This window comes from Thunnus maccoyii, chromosome 7, assembly GCF_910596095.1.
Source record: "Thunnus maccoyii chromosome 7, fThuMac1.1, whole genome shotgun sequence".
Classification (NCBI taxonomy): domain Eukaryota; kingdom Metazoa; phylum Chordata; class Actinopteri; order Scombriformes; family Scombridae; genus Thunnus; species Thunnus maccoyii.
The window spans coordinates 30,520,219-30,546,652 of record NC_056539.1 but is presented as its reverse complement, the minus strand read 5'-3'; the positions used below and the strand labels follow the sequence as shown (position 1 = coordinate 30,546,652).

Genomic DNA, 26,434 nt, shown 5'->3' with positions numbered 1-26,434 from the left:
AGTCCAAAAGCTTTTTATATTCAATTCACTATCAAATATGATGAATAAAAACAGCAAATCATCACATATAAGGAGGAGGAAGGAGGAAATGTTGGGTTCTTCTGCTTGAAAAATGACTGAAATGATTATTTGATCATCAGAAGAGTTAGCAGATAAACTTTCTGATGGTCAACTAATAAATATATAAGATAAGAGTAAAAAATACATGCATGTACATATATTAAAACTACTTTAGGGTAAAACTTGATGGAAAGCAGTGGCTGCCTGTGGGGATTGTAAAACGCATCCAAAGGGCAGAAATGTAAAATGTGTATTTTTTGCAATAAATTGGCTACAAACAACATGTAAAAACAGTAATATGGTCATTTAACGATAGAGAAATAAGTTCAATATTATGGAAAAGTTCAAAAATACAAACTACCAACATCTCTACAGCTCATGTTGTTTCTCATTTGATATAAAAATGATCATTTGTGGTTTTAGAAGGAGCTAAAAAACATTTCTTAACAAACTACAGTTTGCATGCATGTCTTATTGTGGTTTTACTTTTATTGTGTCAGACTAATGTATGTATTTTACATAATGTGCATGCTTTTTGTATCTGTGCTTCTGCTTTGCATGTTCTAGTTAGTGTCTAACAATGCAGCTCAATGTGGTCTTATTCAATCTACTTTTCTATTAACATTAATATCTTCATGTATTTATTGTGCATATCTTGTATCATGAGTCTCTGTGTTGCATGTTTTAAGGATATTTTTTATTAATATTATATATGTTCTTAATTTTATTAATTGTTCTGCATGCTTATAAAAGACTTCAGCAACTTTGTAATTTCAATCTCATTTTCATATTCTGTTTTTAGGGAGACTCTGTCACATCTGTCTAAGACTACAGATGAAAAATAGCCTCTTGGCTAACTCTGGCGCATTTACAGCACTGTTTATTAAAGTGCACTGTCCCTGTTAAATAAACAAACAAATAAATAAAACAAATAAATCCATCCGCCTAGTGTATCTGTGCAGCTTCTCCGCTGATTACCTGGCAACCTCATCTGGCGACTGTCGGTATCAATCTTCTCATCTCACTGTCAGAAATAAAGTAAATATTTCCAAAATGTTGAAGGATTTCTTTTATGGTCGCACTTTGTGATTATGTCTTCACTGGCAAGTGCAGTATCATGTTGAATGTGCAACATTATTTTACTGGTTTTATTGTTTTCACTGGTCTTATTGTGTGTTTTTTAATGTATAAATGATTGTGAGTATGTAAGCATGTCTGGAGATGAATGTATTGATGCAGGGAGGGTGAGACCTTATCCTAAAGGGACAATAAAGTCTATTATATCTTATCTTTCAAGCTGCTTGAAGTTGATGTAGACACATTACTATCATTACCATAAATTAATTAAACAATTACTGGAATTTAATCTAATAATTACTATTTTTTAAAACATTTTCATTAAGTGGTTTGTTTGTGTTTAGGGGGGTCACATTCTGTTCTGGGCCACAAGAATGCCTGAGCCAGTTCTGGTATGTGCTATAATATGGGTGTGGTTGGCAGACTGTAACAGATGACACACACACACACACAGCCTCCTCAGCTTATTTTCAGCCTCCTCCTCCTGGATCTTAAAACTTATTAGGTCTCTGAGGAGGAGGAGAAGGAGGAGGAGGAGGAGGAGAAGGAGGAGGAGGGCAGTGGTGGGGTGAGGAAGGAGGTGAGAGATGTGTGAGAGCTGAGCACCAGTTGTCACCTCTCTGTTACACTGTCAGCAGCACCATGAATACCAGCTCCATGTTATTCAGAGACATCAGGACTAAACGGTTTGCTATCAGGTTAATACACACACACACACGCACACGCACACACACATACACTGACATTATCTTGGCTGCAGGCTTCTTCGGTGCCAGGGGAAAATCTGTCACTCACTTGAATCTCAAGGTCACTCACACTCAGTCATTTGGGACCAGCTGCAGTCACATCAACACCCACAACAATCTGATGCCTTTTCATACATTAAAACACGACTTGCTTCGTAGCACCTGTGTTAATCCAGCAGAGATAGTTATTAATCATTTTTCTGTCTTGTTACAATGATGAAGGTTTAATTAACGGCTCCAAATTGATGCAATGACGCGCGTATTGTGATCGTTTAACGCCCCCGCGCGGCTAACAGGCAGCACATCATCCAAAAAACCCCCCTCTGACATCCCTCCATTGTCTCCTCAAACCAGTAACTAATACTGCCTATTTATATGACGCTCATGTAAAAAAAAAATCATATGACGCACAACAGCCTCCGTGGGACGATCAGCAAACGCACGAGCACAAACCGCGCAAAAAAAAAACAACCCCGGAGAACATCTTCACTTGATCGTCACATCATAAATCATCTGCAATCGATGGGAAAAGTGAATGATTGAGTAATTCTAACAAGCTTTATATTGAAGGGAGAGGGCAGAGGCTGCACAAAGGGGATCATTGTTGCTTGCAGATGCCCGTCAGTGGTGCAGTCGCCCTTTGAAGGCTCTCCAATCGCAGCGCATAGCGCGACCGGGGGAGGGCGGGGTTTGTCCCCCCCCCCACCTCCCCTCCTCTTCCATCGCTGCTCCAAGCCCCGCTTTGGCACCGTGTCCCATTGACTAGACGGCGACAAACCAAGCAACACATTCCACATTGTCTCTCAACTCAACAGACCCTCAGAGTGGACCGGCGATGAGAGGGGGCTCGGATATTCTGGACTTTAGAAACTAAGTGATGCGCACCTCCAGGACCAGGAGGTCACAGTTTGGACAGGTATGAGACCTGTGGCGCTCATGGATGAAGGACCAGCAGATGTTTAGATGATCCCAGTCTGGATGTAGCTCCATAATCCACTTCCATACAACCTGCAGGCCTGGACCAGCTCAGCTCCACATGGATGGATCCCGCTGTGGGAGCTGTACTCATGGAATACAAAGCTCATGCTGGTGAGCATGCCTGCCTGTCCGAGTCCACTCCTCTCCGGGAGCTTCCCCACTGCCCTCTCCTCCTGACACTGCCTCTCTACTCGGACATCCCCTGGTCGCTTCGAGCCCCCTCGCCATGAGGGCGACTGCTCGGTGATTCGGTGCGCCTGCACGGATCGGAGACCCCCTTTTTTGGCTCATCTTTTGTTGGCTACACACAGGATTTATCTGCACTGTGGGCTTCCTTTGTGTCAAAGGGCTTAACGCAGAGTGCGCGGACGGCAACAGAGCGGGGGCTTTGCTTCACCCGCTGTTGCGCCCAGCTGCTCTCTTTGGGGCCGGGCCGTGATGGCAGCCGGCCGGCCGGAGGCGCAGGACCACCCGCCCGAGAACGGTTTCACCCCGCTGGAGCACCCAGTACCCCGGCTGCTACCGCACATCGACGGCTCGGTTCTGCCGTCTCTCGGGGGTTTCGGGAAACATCAGAAGCAGCTCGTGGTGCTGACCTGGATACCGGCATTGTTCATCGGCTTTAGTCAGTTTTCGGATTATTTCCTCCTGGCGCAGCCCAATGGCACGTGCGTGCAGCCCCTGGCTAACGAGAGTAACTGGACCGTGGCATCCCCGCCGGTGACCGTCACCAGTGGGGCGCCCGCGCTCCAACTCAAAGGCAACGGCACCGGGGAGGGATACGGCGACGGCAGCGGTATGCTGTGCGCCTGCAAGGAGTGGAGGCTGGAGCTGCAGACGGGACTTAGTCAGAATGTGGTTACCAAGGTAACGAGTGAGCAGCAGATAGGCCCACAGCACATCTCTTTGAGAGGGAAAAAAAAACCCCTCTCTGTTCACCATCATCATCATCATCCTCACCATCCTGTATCTTCATCATCACTGCCACTCAGTTTAGACCAGAGTCTGATTCAACTAACACAGCTGACTGACAACTTACCCACTGACCCCAATATGAGAGGATGTGTGTGTGTGTGTGCAGTTGAGCTGCAGCAGGAGCATGTGTGTGTATGTGTTTGTATTTTATCAGTGTGTATGTGTGTGTGCGTGTGAAGGCTGGACCATATGATTGAAATCAATATCACAATATGAAAATAGAGGTTTTCAACATTGGTAAAACACCTTATGTGACATGAACACCAAATCTCACCTGAAATATTCAAATTGACGGTCAATTCACTGAAATGAACAATGAACTGTGTTCTACTGTGATATATTGCATCACAGTAAACACTAGTTTGCGAGGCTGGATTACCAACTGGGAATATTTCCCAAGGGCCCCTGGGGGCTCTAGGGGTCCCTGAAAGCTGCAGGCTTAGTGTGTGTCAACTGGTTTGTGTTAATTTAACTGAAAATGTGACCGGGGATATGCACTACTAAACCACAATAACTGACTTGATGTTGAAGCTCTATGAAGAGAATCACTGAGTTGAAACCTTCCTTATTTCAGTTTTGTGCTAAAACTGTAGATGGACATCAGTATGAGCATCTCTTTCTACATGTACAACAATGGACATTAATATGCTGCAGACTTTATGTTTCTGTGAAGGTTTTCTATAATATTTTGCTCCCAATCAACCACAAGACAACTAGTGTGGTCCAGCAATAAGGCCTGACCTGCAGTCTGTGTTCCAGTTCATCTCAAAGGTGTTAGACAGGGTTGAGATCAGGGTTCTGTGCAGACCAGTTACGTTCCTCCAAACCAAACCGGACCTGGCTTTAGGAGCATTGTCATGTTAAAACATGAAGGACCTCCAAACTGTTGCCAAGTTAGAAGCATAACGTTGAAACATAAGGGCTGCAAATAATGATTATTTCTATTATTTACTACTCGTATGGTCTATAAATCATAAGAAAACAGTGAAAAATGTCCATCACAGTATGTTAGAGCACAATGTGACGTCATTTAATGTGTTATCTGTCTGACCAACAGTCTAAAACACAAAAATATTCAATTTACTATCATGTAAGACAAAGAAAAGCAGCACATTCTCACATTTGAGAACTTGTAACGATCAGACGTTTGGCATTTTTGCTTGAAAAAGCACTTAAACAATTAATCGATTTTCAAAATACTTGCAGATTAATTTTCTTTAATCGACTTATCGTTGCAGCTCTAATGGACTGGTTATGTTTTCCTAAATGAATGTGCTTTTATCAAACTACCACACAGCAAATGTGGGACTAGGTTGTGGGCCTTTTCCTGCATAGACTAACCTTTTCTTTTGCTCACAGAGTGGAGAATCAGAGGGTTAGTGGGGTTAAGTTTTTCCCTGGAGGGCATCTAACAGGTTAATCCTGCCTTGCACTTGTGTAAAATTATGTCAGATTTAATTGCAGTTTGCCAGGAATCTCCTGCATACAGCAGATTCTTAAAAAAAAAATACTATAATTTTATCCAGTTAAAAATAGAAACGGTGTGTTTGATGTCTGTTTTCATAGCTAACGCCGGCGCTAACAGCCTGTACATAATAAACCCACACTGACTATGTTCCTTCGACACCACAGGCCATTTCACAACCAAAATCATCAGTCATAACCAATAATCATTCCCCTTCTATTCTCCCTCTCTGCTCCTCTGCACGGTCGGGGGCTCAGCGGGGTGTTCTGTAAATCATTGTTAAACACCAACACTATTTTCACTGCTGGGCTCTTGTAGATTCTTTCAGGGTCGTGCAACAAAATAGAGTACACATCGTGCTTCCACATGTGTCCTTGGCTGAGTTTCAGATGCTGAGAGCTGCAGCGGTGTGTTCACTGACCCGTGGGCTTAAAGGGAAGAGTGGAAAACTATTGATTTCTGTTATTATAGACACACGCCCACATTCACACACACACATGCTGCTTTCTCTCTTTCTCTCACACATGCATCCGAGCTTGAGTTTTCCCTTTTTTTTCCCCCTCAAAATGCACATCCGATTTGAATATTTCAGAAGCGCTCGTAGCATGTTTGCACACTCATCAGCCTTCATGAATTATCAAAACAGTGAGTCAGAGAGCGTGAGTTTGACAGACTTCTGATGGGAGATGCCCACGTTTCTTTTTTGTCTCAGTGCAGCTTTCAGATTAAAAAAAACTCATCTGCTGATGTTTAATTCCCTTTTATCTTGTTGTGGGTGGTTTTCTCTGAAAAGTTGACTAATCCTCTTCTTCTTCTTCTCTCTTCTCTCTGTCTGTGTTTCAGTGGAACCTGGTGTGTGACTCGGCCTGGAAGGTGCACATTGCCAAGTTCTCTTTGCTGGTGGGCTCCATATTTGGCTACCTAGTGATGGGTGTCATGGCTGACTGGTATGCTGCCTCCTCCATTTCTGTTTTGTGCCTCATACAGCTTGTGTTAGAAAGCCGAAAAGCGGTGTTTCATCCAAATTATGAAATAAAAACAAATTATTTTTAATTTGCTTCTTGTTGTATCTATCCATGCAGATAATTTGGGTTTTATTCGGCCATTTCTGTTTTCGAGATTTCTGCTTCCACACAATACAGCCACGCCAGCAGCTCTACCAGGCTGTATTTATGTCATGTTCACGTCATATAGTTATCGTAATGATGAGTTTCAGACTTTTAAATAGCGTTCTCGCCAACTTCCAAGTCGTAATTACAACAGGGAAACTCTTATTCTGAAAGCACTGATGCCTCACATCAGCCAAAGTCCATTGTTCATGGTAATTAATTTGAACCATTACTCAACCAACTCTGGAATCATACAACTGTCTTTAAGTGTCTGATGATATGAACGTTCGCAAGCTGTAAACATGGGAATCTTTTCCGTCTTTCCCATCAATCCCATATGACGTGAATGCGGTGTCAGGCCCAGAGGTGCTCAGCTAAATGGTAACATATTGGATTTTGCTCAAGAAAAACTTGTTTGTACAAGGTCTTGTCAGAGGGCAAAAGTGTTTACAGCCAAACTGAAGGAAAAGCTGGCTGTACATTTCCAGACAGTCTCCCCTGGAGGGCATTCATAGTGTTGCACTTGTTTGTACACATGAAAAGCTGCGTAAATCCAACCAAAACTATTTGCATGGCTAAATACGACCGGCAGAAAATAAGAATATGTGTCTTTTTGTAATTGGGTGAACCGATCCTTTAAGTTACGCTGTCATCCACTCAGGTCATTGTGGTCACGTCTGCAGCCTGAGCTGCCTCGTGGGAAAAAAAGTCCATGTATTGTGTTTAGGATCAGTAACTATGGAAACAATGTAAAGAAATGTGCCGGCCAGTGAGGCCTCAGTTCTGACCTGACCCACTGACCTACTGACCCCCCCCTCAAACCAGGAAGTTCACAGAGTCCGAAGGAAAACAATGACGGGAATGATCTCTTTTGCCCCGACCACACATCTAAAGCTTCTGCTCTCAGTTTGTGACACATCTTTCTCTTTCTTCTTCTCTCTCTGTTTCTAAGGTTTGGTCGTCACCCAGTGTTGATTCTCTCAGTGCTGTTCATGCTGGTGTTTGGTCTGAGTGTTGCCTTCTCTGTAAACGTCACCATGTTCAGCACCTTGCGCTTCTTTGAGGGTTTCTGCTTGGCGGGCCTCGCTCTCTCCCTCTATGTGCTCAGTAAGTACACGCCTGTCTGCCTTTCTTCTGCTTTCCCGCTACTCTTGTTTTCCTCCATTCTCCCTCTGTCTTTGTGTTGAAGTCTGATGAGTGACACATTAAGAGTACAGAGCACTAGAAGGGACAAGGTGAAAAACCTTTTAGATGGGAGAAAAAGACCTTTTTTTTTTTGCTTTTGCAGCGTCTCTTAAAATGCTTGCATTATCGTGAGAAGGCTTTTATATTTTCCTCATTGCCAGAAGCAACAATCCTCGCTGTTCAATATTTGTGCCTTGAATATCATCATTCAACTGTTTTCTTTTCTCCTTTTACCTTGACTGCTTCGTATGCCTTTTCTGCATGTTTTCTTTTCTTAGTTTCAAGTGTTTCTTTGGTTAGACATAGAATGCAAGTCTCCACCTTTATAAAGAGTAGCAGACTGTGAGATCAGGGACAACAGTTACCCGAAATCAAAACCAGTACAAGTAGCGAACATTCAATCTATAGCAGTATAAGAGAAAAAGCAGCCATAGTGTCGTCTACAATGGTGACATTATGAGACTAAAGTCTTTTAAATGTTAAACACAAGTCATGTGAAAACGGTAGAAGTGAAATTCTACACGGGCCTTAAATTGAGACCCAAACCCAGACTGCACCCACATCTTTGGGACCTGATCCAACTGATACTTCACTGGTCCTGCCAACTTTGAGACCCCAACCCAACTCGAGACCTGAAGCTGCTGGACATAGATAGATGGATGGATAGATGGATGGATGGATGGATGATGATAAAAAACACAAAAACACACATAGCTTATGAAACCATGCACAATGAGGTGTGTGCGTGAATTACCAGAAATATACAAAAAGTACTATAATAGAAAAAGTTACTAAAAGTAGAAAAATAGAATAAAAAAAGAATTTTATGCAAAATGTCCATTGTGCATTGAAAATTAAATGTAAAATGTCCATTGTGCATGTGGCACAGAGGGGAGTCATTGTAGATGCTGTTGCAGTGGGCAGGAATGGAGCAGAGCTGAAGGAGCCCCCGACTGAAGACACTCTGTTGTCTGACCAGAAGGTTGTGTAAGGGGGGTGTGTGTAGCGTTGTCCGTTATGTTGAGCAACTTGTGCAACATCCTTCTCTCCACAACCAACTCTAGGGGCTCCAGAGCAGTCCCCAGCACAGAGCCCACGTTCTGCAGATATGCAGCATCTTGCTGCGCACATCGAACAACCTAAGCTTCCTCTAGAAGTACAGTCTCAGCGTTATATTTCCAGTCCGCTCTGTTGTCAAGGTGAACAGCCAGGAATCTGTAAACCCTCCACCCCACAACTGCAGAGTCATCTGAAAATTTCTGCAGATGACAGGAGCTGTATTGTAGGTGTGAGGTTTACAGGATGAAGAGAAAAGGTGAGAGTACAGTTCCCTGCGGTATTCCTGTGCTGCTTACCACCTGCTCAGACACATCCGCACAAGCTGTGGTCTGTCAATAATCCAGGAGGTTGTGGAGGTTTCTACCCGCATCTTTTGGAGCTTGTGTGTGATTGGCTCAGGCAGAGAGTTAAAGAGAGACAAAATTATAGAGCTGCAACTAATAATTATTTTAACTAATCTAATCTAAATGTCAAAAAATAGTCATAAATGTCCATCACAATTTCCCACAACTCAAAGTGACATCTTCAACCTACTTGTTTAGTCAGATTAACAGTCCAAAAGACAGATATTTAATGTGTGTTTACATAAAACAAAGCAAAAAACAGAAAATCCTCATATAGGAGAAACATTATTTGAGTTTTTGCTTAGAAAATGACTGAAGCAATCAATCTTTTGAAATAGTTGTCAACTGACTAACTGATTTATTATCTAATCGTTTCAGTTACATTTGAAAATAACCAAACCTGAACCCGACATGACACCAGATACTTTGTCAGATCTGGTTTGGGTTAAGTATAGCAGAGCTCACCTCACGCTGTCCTTTAATTTGTACAATGTGTAGTTCATGTGTATATTATCAGTCTATCAGCCTTTACAGTTTAAAATGATGCATATTGTAATATTTTCATTGTTTTTGTGGCACCAATATGTAATCAGTGCTTCCGATTATCCAACTACTATATACACTTTTATTTTTAAAGCCTGTGGCGCCACAGCAGTTGATTTGTTTTTCCTGCCCCGTCTCTTCCGGGGCTCCGTGTTCAAAATGACACATTATAGCTGACAGCGTTTTCATTTCTCATGAGAACGTCTTCATCCCACATCACAGTCCCCCTCTCCCTTCTGCTGCTGTCTCTCTCTCTCTTTCTCACCCTCTTCTAGGCCTCTCTTTTCTTACAGGCCAGTGAGAGATTAGTCATACATTATGCGTGGAGTGAGTGCAGACTTTGAGCCTGGGTGGTGTTGGTGGGGGTGGTGGTGGGGGTTTTGTCCCTCTCTGCAGGGGTTCCTGATAAATCTTTGTTTAACTGCTTCTAAAAACAAACAAACAAAATGGACGCCTCTGCCGAGAGTCTTGTGAAAGTGGAATTTAATCTGTGATGTATACAAACAAAACACAGGCCCTGTTCACGCCTGGCATTAACATGTGTCTTTGGGTGATACAATCACAAGTGGACAACTTTAAGTACGTCAGTTCACACCTGGTGTTAGATCTCACTTTCCTGCTCTATATGCAAGTAAACATGTGCATCTTTGCAAATGCATTGTTTGTTTTTAACTGGTGGGAGGGAGTGATAGACTTTCTGTGCCTAGTCTGCCGGAAATTAAAAGAAGAAGAAGAGGTTTGCAAAGACCTCGGCACGCGGGTAAAATAAAAACTCTTCAGCCCAAATGGAAATCAGACAGCGTGTCTCATGTGTACTACATTCACAAGAATCCATTTTGCCTGTTGTTGTGGCCTTTTCTTGTTTCACACTTCAATACGACGCCGTTGGCGCACAAATGACTACGTTCTTCCATTTATGCAAACAATGTTAGTTGAGTGGGCGGTCCTTCAATGTGGCCCAAGACACATTTGCATACACACTGCTACAAGAATGTGGCCACATGCCCAGACCACCTCCAAAATGTGGTCTGAGCAATCGTATCTCAGTGCGTTTTGGGTGAATTCACACCTGCACGTAGAGCTGTACACTTGTGATCGGATCACCCAAGATGCTTTTTAACGCCAGGTGTGAACAAGGCCACAGATAATGTTGTAATTTGCAGTGTCTGCCCTTTAACTCACGGGGAGTTGTGAATGTAAGAGATTTATTCACACAGTGTGTGTTTGAGGAAGATGAAGAGAAAACTGTAACAGAAGAGTGGTGGGAGTGTTTTTTACTCTTTACAAATACAAATAATAAAATCTGCAGTAGGTGATGAAAGCTCAAATGGCAAAAATAATTAGGATGACTGATATAATTAGTGTATTTGTGAAGTAGAAACCCATTTAAAGCTCTCTGTTTTGCGTGTATGCTGAGTTGAAATCATATTTGGATGAATAAACATGACCTAAATAGAAAGAGAAAACGTTAGCTCAAATTCTTGACTAAGAATCAACAGCCATGCGAGGCTCTGTGAGGTTGTATTTAGGCTGTTTAGTGTGTTGACATGCTACAGTTGGCTAATTAGCTCTAAACACAAAGTACAGGTGATGGGAATGTCATTAGTTTTACACGTATTTGCCCATAAACCAAAATATTGGATAAAATTTTGAAATTTGACACTAAATTCATCCTGTGGGGAACATGAATGTTGAAACCTAATTCCAAGACAATCCATCATTATGACACATTTCACTCAAAATGGCAAATGTCAACCTCATGGTGGCGATAGAATAAAAGTCAGGATATATCATCTGGGAACCATGAATGTCTGTACAAATTTTAGTACTAATCCATCTAACGTTGATGAGATATTTCACTGGATGAGTGAAAATCTTGACCTGATTGTGATGTTAAATGAAAAGTCAGGGGATCATCAAAATCATCAGGATATATCCTCTGGACACCATAGATTTATGTATAAAAATGAATGACAATCCTTACAACAATTGGCAAGACTTTACATTAAAAATCAAAAATGTCAACTTCATGATGGTGCTAAAGGAAAATTCAGGGATCAATGACAGTAGGGTTCATCCTCTGGAGAACATGAACGTCTGTACAAAATGTCATTAGAATCCATCCAATAGTTGTTGAGATATTTCAGTCTGGACCAAATTGGTGGACCGACCAACCAACAGACCATCATTAGCATCCCTGGAGACATGCTGCTAGCCTGACAAAACATTTATTTTTATTAATGACTACTAATGATGAGCATAATTTGAATTCTGAATAAATAACATGAGTCACCTGAAGATTAGTTGAAGATGATTGCAGAGTAGGTTGTGCAAGGGCGTAAAAAACTCAATTCAATTAGCATTTAATTACCTTGAAAGACAAAGGCATTCATGTCTGTTTGCTCAGGCACTTCTGTATTATTTACTGACTGTGTAATCTACATTAAAATCTCAGGTCAGCCATGAAAGGCATGTCTGGGCCTGAGTATGTACTCTGATGGGACAAATAGGAGGCTGACAAAAGCTCTTTTCACATTTTAGAGGTGGAAACTCAAGCTCGGCTAATTTATCTTGATGTCATTGATGACTTTTTAAACAGTGGACATTCCCCCTGTATCTCCCTATGGTTTGCTCTTTTTCTCTTAGTGTATGACAACAGTTAACATATATTTTGCAGCTAATATTGAACACTGACCCCACATAGATAGGACAGTTTCTGAGGATCGGGGTGATGGATAAACCTCTCTCTCGGTAGGAAGCGAGATTCCGTCTCAACCTTTCTTTTATGACAAAGTGAACTCAGCCCGGCCTCCCTGGGTTGCCTGTTCTGCCGGTGACATCCTGTTTCTCGATTTGATGATTTGTTTGAGCCAGATTGTTTCGGTGTCCATCCTGAAGCCCTGATGTGTGTGGGCAGAACTTCAGGACCAGCTGGCAGAGAGGAGACTCTTATCTTCGTTCAACTCTTCATTTTTCTTCTCTCATTACAGTCAGTTTGCCGAACAACAAATACATACTGTATAATGGGAAGCAATTTCTCTACATTTCACTTGTGTGTGTGTGTGTTCTGTGTTGACAGTGATAGGGAACTGTCTTGTGTTTTTTGCCATGTGTGTGAGAGAACAGATTGTATGCATGCACTTTGAAGTGAAACAAAAAAAAAAAAAAGGTGTTTATGTGAGGTGTTTGCGGAGCGCGTGAGGTGTAGATGCATACAGTAGGTGGAACAGTCAGCTCACTGCCACAGAATGACTCTCTTTGAAGTGAACTCTCACTATGATTGCAGATAATAGACGCTGCCGTCCCATTAACAGTAAAAAAAAAAAACATGTAGCTTCCCAATAAACACATCCTCGAAAGGCTGAATACGTACCAACACACGAGCTGCAAGGAATAGAAACTTTATTATACCAAACCAAAACAACACAGATGGAGAGAAGACACTGAATATGAAATTTATCATTACTGTACCATGTTTCTCCTTTTATTATTTGCCAATAGAGACTCAGTGCAGTCTCTCAGTATTTGGATTGTGACATATTAGTTAGTTGTGTTGGCTCTAGACTCCCAGCACATTGGATTAGAAATGAGAAAATTAGTATGCACTGACTTTTCAGCTTTAATTTGAAGGTGCTCACATCCATGAGACAGTGTAGGAAGTGTTTTTTTATATTCAGTCCCTCAAATCAGGGAGCCAAAAAGAAATTGGAAAAGAAAAACTTACATTAAGTCAAAACCTTTAAAAGGAAATTCCAGTTTATCACAAACTACTGGGTCTTTTTTTTTTTTTAATGTAGATTTGGCTATTATTCCTGCCGGTAATGATAATACTGTAATCACCGAGTTAATTGCTGAGATCTGAGGACATAATGACAACACTAGAAACAAACAACGTAATCAGACAGGTTGTAAGCAAACAGCTGTGTGGAAACAGTTTTCCAGTGCAATGAGGGATTATTACCGACATTTTGGATGCACTCACTATCTCCAAATTCAGGGTTTTTTTTAGATAAAATGGAGTAACTGACAGCTTGTTTACAACCTTCCTGATCGTCTGACGGCTTGTGTTTGGACTTTGTTTTGGCAAAGTCACCATGTTCTCGGTTATTACTTACTTTGGTGAGTACAATGTTATTATAACCAACAGAAGTGGGGAAAAAAACAACATGTCAGACACAGTTTATTGTTCTAAGCAGAGTATTTTTTTTATGTCTTTAAAAAACGTCTGGAGGAGATCTTTAATATTTAATGTCAAATCTTTGCAGTGAACATGTGAAGTCTTTTCCCCAGACCTATACTGCAGCCAGCTTCCCTTTCATGCTTGTTTCAGGGTTGTTGTTTTTTTTTGTGCCTTCAGTAGGTGAAATACATGATCAGATGGATTGAGGTCATGTGACTAATTTGGCCAGTCAAGAGCAATCCACTGTTTGGCTTCACAAACACTGTTTGGTTGCCTTGTCTTGTTGCATCGTGTTTAAACAAGGGGACTGTGTAAAAAAACAACAACAGATATTTACATTCATTATGGTTGTGAACATCTTCAAATTAAGGTTGAAAGTCAGCACTTTAATCCCAAAGTCCTGCTTCATTTTAAAGCAGAGATAAAACAACAGAAAATACTATACAGTTAAAAAAAAACATGCTGAAACACAACAGAGAATAATTACTGTTACATCTGTTTGGCAGCTGAGTGCTAAATAGACTGCAGCAGGAAGCAGATCAGAATGAGAATCAAAAACATGCATGTAGCACACATGTGCTGTATTATGGATGATTATACATATATATATATATATATATATATATGCATGTATGTGTTTCTGGTTGCAGTGTTCAATCTGCATACTTGTATATGATTCATTATGTGTGCTACAAAAATGCTGCTGCCTTTTTTTTCTTTCCTTTCACCCTCAGCCACCATAAAAGCAACGCTGAATTTCTATTTCTGAATCCAGCAGCTCTCTGGCACTTTCCATTTTCACTCCACGCTTCCCTCGGCTCTCCTCTGCCCCATTCATCCCCCTCTTTTCTCTGTCTCACTACCATTTTTATTACTAACAGCACTCACACCCTCACTTGCTCATATTCTCGAGGCTCATTTGAAATCTCTCATCGTTCTGTTATCTTGCTGCAGCACGCAGCGCATAATAAACTCCACTGGAGCTGCCAGCTGAAGCTTTAGTTTGTTCTGCTAATGTAAATGTGTTAATGTGTGTCTGTGTGTGTGTGTGTGTTCTGTGCATGTTTGGTTGTTGCACCAGTTCTGCACAGGTTTATTACTTTCTAAATAGCACCTTCCTCAGGGCCATCCTGTGGGGGCTGTAAGGATTCCTTCTCATGCTTTTTTTTCCTGTTTTTCTTTTCATTTGATGATGTTAAAATCTCAGCTTGTGGTCATGTCTGCTTATTACCCAGCGGACAGTGTTTGTGTTTTGTTTATGGTCATACAAGTATTTATTGAGATTTAAATGCATCTTTTCAGGATTAAAGCACTCACCAGGCTGGAGAGGTGGCTTTGAAAAGTTTGTAACCTACTTCTTAATGAAGGACAGCATGACTGTAGTCAGCTTGAATTAACAGCAGTTACATTAGATTCTAATTGCAACCCAGAGTGACTACAATAACAACACCCATCAAAACATCCATAGAGACGTTTCAAACCACACCTGCAGCATAATTTACGTCTCCACTGTTCGTAGGTTCAGTATCAGTAGAAGAAGTGTATTTAGCTATGTTGTGGTTTTGGAACAGAGCTGTAGTCTTGAACTCATTCAGTCTTAAAGCATCTTTAAAGGGGGCCTATTCTGCTTTTTGTGATTTTTTGTCATTTATATACTGTTATGATGTTGGATGTTTATGTTAAATATGGTCAAATTTCAAAAAACTTGAGGTGAAAAATGCTCCCAGAACGACAAGAGTCCAGGTTTCAGCCTGCTCTGAACACGTCATTTGCAATGTTTTTAAAAATTTTTTTTACTGTTGTTGTTCCACAGGCTGTTCACGTTATCCACTCGCATCAGATTCAGGCTTGAACATGTACGGATGTATTTGAGAAGTTGACATTTCGTGTAAAGAAAGTCGTAAAAGACAGTAGTAAGAATTATTACTGTTATTGTTTATTTATGTAGCCTCTGGAGCCGGTGGAAGCTGACCAATCAGAACAGAGTGGGCTCATCGGGACGGGGGGGGGGGGGGCCTTAAAGAGACAGGAGCCTGTTTCAGACAGAGGCTGAACTGAGGGGCTGCATAAAGAGCCAGTATAAGATAAATAAGGAGTTTTTTGAACCGTAAATCATGCAAAGATATTCAAGTAGAGCCCCAGAATAAAAATATAGAAATATAAAAATATATTTATGTCATGAAAATGAGACTTGATCTAGACCTGACTACTGAGAGACTTTTTTTGAGACTGGAAAGTGCCCTAAACTACTTGAAAACATTTCTTGTTTGAGACATAAAACATCATAAAAGTGGATTATTCTGCAAGAATCATTTGAAAAGTTTCTGTGGACATTTTTGGTATGTTTTTCTTTTTTTTTATGTCATGAAACTGGGTCAACATTGGAATCCGTTGTACATGCTGTGAATCCCAACTGACTACAGCCGCTGTTGCATGCTTCAAACTTTTTAGATCCACTTCTCAAGTCTACAGGGGGCGAGTGAGTATTTGGCACTCAAAGGATAAATTTTCAGTTGAGTATCTCTTTAATCATGAGGTTTGCGTGGACCCAAAGGAATTAGGCTGCAGTCACTTTTCCAACAGTGAGCCAAGGTTAAAAACTTTGCTTCTTCCTCTGCTCCTTGGAGACTGTTAGATAGTGACAGAGACATGCAGTTTGTGTGTGTGTGTGTGTGTGTTTGTGTGTGTTGTTTTGAGCTGGGGGGGATGACAACTGCTGACTCAGCTGGGGAAACGTACTGTTACACTGTGCCCTTGTCGAGCCTTTTGTTCTGTCCATTTCCTATTACTGCTTTTCTATGAAGTCATCCACCTAAGGCTGCGACTATGATTATTATGGTCAATTATTTTGATATAAAACAGAGGAAGCAGCAGTCTGGAACAAGGTATTTTTGGGGCATTTTGTCTCTATAAATTACTTTAACAATTACTTGCTCATCTAAGTTGATGGTAATTCACTTGTTTGGTTTGACTTTCAGTGCTACATCCCTCTTTTTTTCCGAAATGCATATCACCTATTATTACCATCTGCTACCTCTATACATTTACATCACACACACTAACACAGACGGTGGTTCTGATTCTGAACTCATGCTGTTACAAAGCCAATTGTCTCTTCACCCTGCTCTCATGCCCCAGGCAAGGTTAGCAAGGGTGCAGCAGACAACAGAGAGTGTGTGTGTGGTGGTGCTGTCAGCCATTTGTCATCGTGGATCAGTATGGCCATTAGATCAGCTGCTTTTTGTTTGTTGCCTTCTCTTTGTTTTTAGTCTCCCTTTCTTCCATTATAGTTTTTTGTTTCTGCAACTGTTCACTTTCAGATGTAAAGGCAGTGGAGAAGCTGCTTGGTGAAAGGAGGAGGGAGGGAGGGATGGAGGGAGGGAGGAGCAAGGGGGTAAGGAGGGTGGGTAGAGGTGGGGGATGGTGGCTTTACAGAGGGTGAGAGAGCCACTTCAGCCATGATGAGCAAGAGGGGAGAATGGGCAGGAGGGGGGTGAGGGGTGCGGGAGGATCAGCCTGGGGGTGGGGGGTGGAGGGGGCACAGTGAGATAATCAGCACAAGGAGAACCATTCTCCCACTCAGCTGGAACAAAAGGTCCTTGCCAGCATGTGTGTGTGTGTGTGTGTGTGTGTGTGTGTGTGTGTGTGTGTGTGTGTGAGTGTGTGTGTTGTTATCCCAGTAGAGTCGGCAGGATCAGACACCTCCCCAGAGAGTTGGGGAGTGGTTTTTGTTTTGCGAGGTTGATTTAGGCATGCATTGCCTTTGCCAAGGTACAGTTGATTTCTTTAGTCTGTCTTTGTGTGTGTGTGTGTGTGTGTGTGTGTGTGTGTGTGTGTGTGTGTGTGTGTGTGTGTGTGTGTGTGTGTCCTGCTCAGTCTGATACATCCCTATTGACTGCTGTGGACAGAGGTACCACATACACACAACGCTGTGTTGTTTGTCAGAACAGACAGACGGGGTGTAGTAGAAGTATTTGAAAGAGTACATTTACTCAAGTACTGTTTTACATGTACACCATATTTTCAGGGGGCAATATTATACTTTTTTCTCCACCTATTTTATAGTATTATTATAGATTTAGGTTTTACATTTAAAACATACTGTATGTTCATTTTATAAAATATGACATGTTCTTAAACTCACAAACAGCGTATATCAGATAAAATTTGTTCCACCTTGACCAGCTGCAACATTAAAATACTGCTAAGTAATAATAATGCAATAATACATGTAGGATAATATAAGCTATATTATAAGCTGCATTTATATAAATTTTGTCCACTTTGGGCAGCGGAACAAGCTGTAAACACAACATTGACATATTATCACCTTATAATGTTATGGTGAATGTGTTGCTCCACTATGTTCACCAGCTAGTCGCTAATGTTGTCTATCTGTTGTTTGGTGCAGGGCAGGTAGCGTACAAACAATTCATCTGAGCTTTTTCACCGAAAACAGCAGCCTGAGACATCTTGAAACAGAGTTGATAGGTAATTATACATCTAAGTGGACAAAAATGACGTGGAGTTCCTCAAGGCTCCGCTCTGGGGCCTCTTCTGTTCAACATCTACATGCTTCTGCTGGCTCAGATTATGGAAAACAACAAAATATGTTACCATAATTATGCAGGTGACACACAAATTTACATAACCATATCACCAGGAGACTTTAGTCCAATACAAGCACTGAGTATGTGCATTGAACAAATCAACGTTTGGATGTGGGAGAATTTTCTTAAATTAAACAAACACAAAACTGAAGTCTTTGGAGCCGAGGAAGAAAGATTAAAAGTCAGAGCCTTTTATTAAAGCATATTTTAGAGTTTATGTCTTACAGTGCACTGTAATTTTTATCCTCCTCATCTTTTATTTGTCTTATTCTATTCTAGCTTTTTTATTTCTAATGTAATTCTTTTTAAGTGTATTTAAATGTCTTTACTTATGGCCTTGTGTTGCTTTTATATTCTGTCTTGATGCCTTTCATGTGCCATGTAAAGCACTTTGAATTGCCTTGTTGTTGAAATGTGCTATACAAATAAACTCGCCTCGCCTTGATAAGCTTTACAGACTGAAAAACCAAAACAGTGAGCTAAAAGAGGCTAAAAAGCGCTGCAGAACTGTTGAGTTAGGTATTAATTCTCTGTGACTTAGTCATTTGATCCACTGTTTTTATGAAAATGTTGCAGCATTAAAGGATAATTCCAGTTTTTTACAATTGGATTTTATTTTCTGAGTTTATGGGTGTGCGACAATATCGCTAAAAAGAACGGACACGATGCAAGAAACACAAGCAGTCAAGGGGAAACAAAACCGAACGGTAAAACGTCCATCAAAGTTTATAGACCGACTTCCATGGTCGACTTTGACCCAGGAGGTCGGTCTGTTTGAGCTTGCAGTTTTGCACCATTTTCCTGTTCAAATAGGGATTAATACAGACAATTTGGGTGTGCTAAGTTTGATTTTGCCTCCAAATAAAATGGTTTACATAGTCTAAAGTGTTAAAACTTGCAAACAAACCAGTGTTTTCATGTTTCTTGTTGGACTTGGTTGTAGCCATGTTCCATATCCTAACAATAACTTGCTGAGACAAAACTATGTAAATAAGATCAAGTTGTAAATATCTTTTACATAATATACTGAATGCTGGAATTCTACTTTCATTGGAGTATTTTTACAATGTGGTTTTGCTTCTTCTACTTACTTAAAAGATCAGAATATTTATTCCACCACTGGATGACAGACAGACTCTCTCTTAATCCTGTGATGCACGTAGTCAAGCTAGAGAGAAGCAGACAGGCAAGTTCAGGATTATGGGTCAATGTAATTTCCTCCATGTGTTTTGGTTCCTTCAGGAAAGGTTTGTGGAGATTAACTCCCAAAAACTGAACATCTAGAGAGAGGTTGGGGGGGACTTCCAGTAATACCTTTAATATTTTTCTTCCTCAGAACCTCTGTCTCACGCTCTAACTGAATCATTTCCCAATCTTTCTCTTATCTATGAATCTCTGTTTTTCTATCCTTCCCTCTTCCTTTTCCCTCCTTGCTTTTTCTCTGCCTCTCTCTTGCTAGTCTTTATTATCATTCTTTCGGTGATTCCACTGATGAATGGAGGGACTTTTCCGTGTCCTTCAGAGGGAAAAGTAATTGGTATTCTGCTCCTCTCTTCCTATTTTCCTCTCTCCCTCCTGTTCCCCTCTCTCCCTCTTTTTCTCTTCTTCTCTCTCATTTCCACAATAAGAAGTAATGGTACATGAGTCCAGGTTAGTGAGTCCACCCCCCCTCCTCCTCCTCCTCCTCCTCCTCCTCCTCATCCTCCTCATCCACCCACAATGGTCACCTTCAAAAAGACCTTGCCATATGGGCCAGGCCATCTGGACTGTACCATGTTACAAGCAGTAGGGGAGGGGATGGGAACCCAGTCAGGGGTGGAGTGGGCGGGGGTGGAGGGGGGGGGATTTACAGCAAAACACTCAAAGAGCAGTTGAACTCTCTCAAAAGGTTCAACGTGTTGTCCATCTTAAGTTTATAAAGAGGTCTGGTGTTAAACTAGTGCGTTCTCAGGGGAAGGAACAGTAGTAGGAGTCCTCAATTATTCAGACAGGAAAATCAGTACAGGTCCCACCATTAAACAAACACATATCACACTCTTTCAGGCCATTAAGGCTGCTGCTTTGTTTATAACGGTAACCACATCCACATGCACACAAATACAGCTTATATATTATTTACTTGTCTCCACTGGTGCACCAACACTACAAAAATCTATATTTTCTATCAAACTAACTGTTCCTTTTCTCTCTGCACCTCTTTGTGTCTTTATTTTAGGGATCGAGCTTTGTTTGCCAGGCTGGCGCTTCTCCATGACCATGGTGGCCAGTTTTTTGATGGTAGGCGGGCAGCTACTGATGCCAGGGGTGGCCGCACTGTGCCGCAATTGGCCGGACCGCGATGACTGGCAGGTCCTGCAGATTGTCATAATCAGCCCCTTCGTTTTGATGCTGCCCTACGTTTGGTGAGTCCCACCCTCTCAGGAAACCCACTGCAGGAGGGGGGGGGCAGATTCTTTTTGCGCTGAGCCAGGCGACGGCTTGTACAGTACACACTGCGCTACACAGTACTGAGCACATTCGGCCAACAAACAATACTCTCTTTCTCTTATTGTCTTCTTTCCCCCTTTCTGTTCGTTTCTTCTTCTTGCTTTCACAACAAATTCTGTTCTCATCCTTCTTTGTCCGCTCTCTCCATGTCCTTCCCATTTATCTTTCTGTGTTTCTCTCTCTCTCTCTCTCTCCAGGATTTTTCCCGAGTCGTTGCGCTGGTTGCTGGCCACCCAGCACTACAGGCGGTCCAAAGCCATGATGCTGCGTATAGCCAGAAAGAACCAGGTTGACATGACAACCGAGCCCAGTGGAGTTCTTGCAGGTGAGAAAGATTTCACGGAGGGACAATAAACAAGACGAACGATCCGAAATCCATTTTGCTACAAATGTTATACTTTCTTTTGCTTTATTCACTTCATTTTGCAAATTATTTTAATTCTTCATATGTTGCAGCTGCTTCTTGTTATGTGATGAAATGAACATGCAACAAACGCACAGACTCGAGGTTGCCCTTTTGATGCGTGCAAACACGTTTCAGTTTTCAAGCAGCATTTTCCCCAGCTGTTGATATGATGAAATACATTTGCAATCAGATATACACATATGTGCCCCTATAGAAAGATCATAAGTGATTTCTCACTGGAAGATCAATAACGTCAGACTTCTTTCTAGGGCTGTCACTAGTGATCACTGGCTCAATTATTTTTATGTTACGTCTTCATGCCATGTGTCGTCCAATCAGCAGTCCAAAACCCAAAGATAGTCAATTAACAATGATAAGTCAATCCTCACATTTTACATTTTTTGGAACTTTTCCTTGATAAATGACTCAAACAGTCAATTAATAATCAAAATAGTTGATAATTAAATGTCCAGTAATTGTCCAGTCCTTAAATTACTGCCATGCTGGTGATTTCCTTCACTTACACCTCTCCACTCTCTGCCACTGCCCCTTCCTCCTCTCCCGAATTACTCTTTGATTCATTGTTTCTGCCTGTCCCAGTGGCCGAGCAGACAGATAGATGATGAGAGTGGGCAAGTGTGTCCTATATCTATCTAAAGGCCCCACAGCACATCAGGTTCTCTGAACTAAAAGTCCCTTAGCAGCCGGTCTCTCATTACCTTCTGAAAGGAAAGGTCTCAAGGTGTGCGTTTCATGTTTCCTACCAGAGCTGGAGCAGGAGCTGCACAAGAAACCCCAGAGGACCTGTATTGTCAAGATGATGAGCACCAGGAACCTGTGGAAAAACATTGTGGTGCTGTGTGTCAACTCGTAAGTGTGTCGTGTTTGTGGCTGAGCTTGTACAGTTCCTTTGCTAATCAAAGCCAACATCCGTTGTGTTGAGGGAACATGAATTACACATGAGCTCGTCACTCGCCCCGTGGCAGACGCATGTCTCAGGTATCACCTCCCTGTCCTTACTGTATGTTTGTGTGTCTTTGTGCAGTCTGACAGGTTATGGGATCCACCACTGCTTCGCCCGCAGTATGATGGACCCTGAGGCCCAGCCCACTGCTTTGTGCCACACGGACTATTACACTATGGCTGGCATCGCCGTGGCAACCTGCCTGGCGCTTTGCCCCATGGTGGGGTTGATGGGTCGGCGTGGAGGGCTGCTCACCTTCATGATCATAACAGCTCTGGCGTCACTGCTACAGCTGGGTTTGCTCAACTGTGAGTAATCGCACAGAGAAATAAACCAGACAGTTAGTTAACTGTTCGGTAAGCTTTAGATCCTACCGATAAACCTGTCGAAGTTTGGATTGTAGCACAACACTTGTTCAAGTTAACAATGACAAAGTCGCAGATTTGTTGATTAAAATTTGTCATTTGTGGTCTTTGACGTCAAACCGAAGCAAAACAGAAAGCAGGCTTCTCATTTTAGTCGGCCATCGTTGATCTTGTCTCAAGGTCTCCGGCAGATGTCGTCAGCTGTTGCTGGCTAGATAACAAACATTAATTCTGTGAGTGGTTCGGAAAATAAATCTCTGGCTGACTTTTCGATGTTTTTGGCTGAGTCATCTGAAAACGAGAACCCTATAAAAGTATGCACTTGATGGCTCCAAATTTGAGATTATGCTTACTCAGTGGTGCAGTGATGATGAAAAAAAAAAAAAAAGGACGAGGCAAGTTCCAGATGAAAAGTCAGCATCTTCACCAGCTGCTGACCCATGTAGAAGTCTGATAAAAGAAAGTAAAAGAGCAGCTATTATTCTTCTTTTGTAGTGTAAATCTAGATGCTGCTAGTATTATAGTATGGCATTATAAGGAAAATGGGCCAAATAATAGATGTTATTTCTTGCTAACAGCCCCATTTAGATACTTGCTGCAGAAAAACACACTTGACCAAGCTACAATAATGGGAGATTTATGTTACAATGTCGGATGCTTATATTAAATTTGGCTAAAGTGTCAAATAATGAGGTAAATGTATGTAGAAATAATCCCTGTGAGCAAAAAGTACCAGCTTCAGACTGCTCTGAATGAACGAACTGTTGAATTCATTCCTTGCACTTGTGGTTGTGCTTTCTGACCTCCCATGCCAAGTGAGTCAGGGTTGTTAAGCTATAATTGGACAATTGCTGTTCGGGGGGAGAAGTTTAACAAAGGTTCAAGTCAGTGGAGAAAATCAGCGTTTAGAGTTTAGAAAGTTATATAACACTATCTCGGACATATAGAACAGAAAACTGAAATTAATCAGCAAACTGAGTCGTACTTACAGACATTGTGCGCTGCCCCTTGTGCCATTAAAACAGTACAGACAGCAGTTCAACTCCTGGCTAATAGGAGCCTCCTCTCATTTTCCTGTTTCTGACCTACATCCGCAGTTTGTGGTCATTATTTCAGGCTTCATTGGAGAACTCTTCGGAGTTCTCCTGAAGGCTGTTCTGCTTGTTTGTGTCAGCACCGAGCAGCCTGTTGTGCTTACTCATGTCATGTTTTCTCCTCTCTCTCCGATGCTCGCTAATGGAATCCAGTAATTGGGAAGTACAGCCTTCGCCATGACACAGGTACAGCTGTCCACCTCTTTGTGTTATTGTAACCTTATGATGCCTTTGGGAATTTGTCAGATAAGATATAAACTAAAGGATGTTGTTGTATGCTGAATGTTGTCTGGTTGCTTACATGTTCTTGTCATCTTCTGGATAGTTCTGAGAGACACTCTGAACAGGAAGTTCTCAGTAGCCTTCTCCATCATTGGCATGTTCTCGTCTCACGCCGTCAGCACCCTCAGCATATTCTTTTGTGCTGAAATCACTCCGACTGTTATCAGGTGAGCCTGGATGATCATAAACACACGTTGAGACACTTACAGGAGCCTCTTGACTTACATTTCATGATCACTGTCAAGCAAAATGCCAAGAATTTGCTAGTTTCAGCTTCTCAAATTAGAAAATTTGTGGCTTTTATTTGTCTTATATGATATTTTTCTGAATAAATTTGGGTTTTAGATTGTTGGTTAAACTAAACAAGCAATTTGAATACGTCACCTCGGGCTTTAGGAAAATAAAAACATCACTTTTCACTATTTTCTTATGTTTTATAGACAAAATAATTGAATGTTTAATTGATTAATCAAGTTTGTAATCATTGATTGATAATGACAGTTGTTTGATGGAGCTGTAGATACACTACTAAAATCTATGAAATGTTGGGTCACAGCTCCAGTTCTCAAGTTGCCATTTGGCGCCATCTTGTGGTACAATCAGTACTTACGCTGTTGTTAGTTTAATTCATATCAGACTGTCTCAATAGTGGATCTGCTATGCTCCTTCTTTTTCACTCTTCGTGCAGGGGTGGAGGTCTGGGCCTGGTCCTGGCGAGTGCCGGCTTTGGCATGCTCACTGCACCCATCATGGAGCTCCACAACCAGAAGGGCTACTTCTTGCATCATGTGATCTTCGCCTGCTGCACCCTGCTGTGCATCATCTGCCTGCTGCTGCTGCCCGAACCTCGGGGCCAGCCCCTGCCGGAGAGCCTGGCTGACGGAGAGACCTTCACCCGTCAGACCCTGCTCCATCCCGGAGAGCAGCACCTCCTTCTTGCCAAGACTGACAGGGATTACTCCCGCGTCCACGACACACCGTTACACCTCTCAGCCACTGGGGGAGCTACAGTGGCAGCAGCCACCGCTCTGGCAGCGGTACCTGCCTCATACTCCCTGGCGACTGGTGGGGAGGTGATTGGCAATCGTGCCATAGCCAATGGAGTATGAGCGTCATAGCTGTCTACTACTGTGCTATTAGTTGCATTAACGTGAATGAAAGGTCATTGAACTTGTGACCAAATAAAAAAAAAAACACTTTTAAGGGAAAAAAGAATTATTTGGATAAACCAGATGAACTCTTGTCATGGTTGAAATGGTGATGATAGTAAATTTGTGTAGTTTGTAGTGACTATGATTCATTCAGGAGTTGCCAAAAATATTGTACTGGACTGCGTTTATCTGAAGTCAGTGTGTGTTGAATAATATGAAAGTCTTCAGTGGTGTTGGTGATTTCCTTGCACTGCCGTCCGCTCTTTCATGAATGATTCACAGGTTAAAAGAAGCAGACACGGGGCAAGTAAAGAGGCAAAGTAGAGCAGACTTAGCTTTCAATAATGAGCGCTCAGTGAGTTTTTTGTTTGTAGTTTTGACTCGTTGAGAGAGGATTTCACTGCATCTTATAATTCTTTATAAGTTCTTTTGCACTAAATGTCAGAGACACAATCAAGTGTTTGTGATTTTTAGCCAACACATTGGAGATCCAGGGATTGGCTAAACCACTACCACTCTTTTGCATGAAAGGGCACAAATGGTTTTACATGTATTTTCTTCTTATTTGTGGTCCCTCTACTAGAAGTCCAATGTGGCACTTTATCCTCAGAGGTGAAGTCAGTGTAGACACTGATTTTTTTAAAGTAAGCATTACTGCTGTTGGTGTGGGTGTATGATGGTTGTCTGATGTGACGGAACAGCCGGAGACCTTGGCAGACCGTATGTGTAGCCTGTAGAGACTGTGGGTAATGCTAAACAAATCTGAGAGTTGAACGGACATTCGTGACCTCGTCGGTGTACTACTGTATGTCTTATGATGCGTCTCAGCATTTAAATGGCTTTATCATGGTGGCTCTGTTCTTTTAAACGAAACAGAGGAGATACAATGTAATTTAAGAAAACCAGTATTTATTTTGTCATGCTGCCAAGGGCAATTTTGTTGCTTGAAATACCTCCTTAACTAGCAAATATTCCACTCCCAACTCTCACTCCTTGTTCTCTGTACTGTGGTAATGTTGTAATCCTGCTCCTAGGATGTGTAACTCTAGCCAGAAAGCACAATATTTTACAGTTTTTGAATAAATAAACATTTGTGAAATTAGAATAGTGCAGCGTAGCCTGCATAGACCTGGCCTAGTCGTGATTAGTGTACATTTATACACTTTAGTATGTAAGTGTCCCTTAGGACTGCATAAAAATGTAAGGTATGTGTTCATGTGCCATTCAATGATATAATGTATGGACCGTCAACCTTACATTTATAGGATATAAGCACATTAAATAGATAAACCATCCCATAAACAATTTTTGTCATAATATACCAAACATCTTCCATTTTTAAAAATCATATTTA

The 26,434-nt window shown here is 41.7% G+C and overlaps 1 protein-coding gene across 2 annotated transcripts; it reads left to right on the top strand.

Annotated features, from left to right (window-relative positions):
- The first annotated feature begins 1,521 nt into the window (after nt 1-1,521).
- LOC121899957 (solute carrier family 22 member 23) lies at nt 1,522-26,434 on the top strand. Of its 2 annotated transcripts, none has more exons than XM_042415744.1 (10): nt 1,522-1,835; nt 6,145-6,248; nt 7,363-7,517; nt 20,547-20,733; nt 21,016-21,143; nt 21,992-22,094; nt 22,270-22,496; nt 23,801-23,833; nt 23,973-24,096; nt 24,618-26,434. In XM_042415744.1, the coding sequence occupies exons 2-10, from the start codon at nt 6,229-6,231 to the stop codon at nt 25,036-25,038; spliced, it is 1,398 nt and encodes a 465-aa protein (XP_042271678.1). In that variant the 5' UTR covers nt 1,522-1,835; nt 6,145-6,228; the 3' UTR covers nt 25,039-26,434. The 2 variants fall into 2 exon arrangements, with proteins under 2 accessions (XP_042271678.1, XP_042271677.1); XM_042415743.1 differs by lacking the exon at nt 1,522-1,835 and adding an exon at nt 2,352-3,728.

Coding starts and splice junctions, on each gene's coding strand:
- LOC121899957 (XM_042415743.1), top strand. CDS start 3,300: ATGGCAGCCGGCCGGCCGGAGGCGCAGGACCACCCGCCCGAGAACGGT. Junction 7,518..20,546: donor TCTCTCCCTCTATGTGCTCA/GTAAGTACACGC, acceptor TCTTTATTTTAG/GGATCGAGCTTTGTTTGCCA. Junction 23,834..23,972: donor CAGCCTTCGCCATGACACAG/GTACAGCTGTCC, acceptor TCTTCTGGATAG/TTCTGAGAGACACTCTGAAC.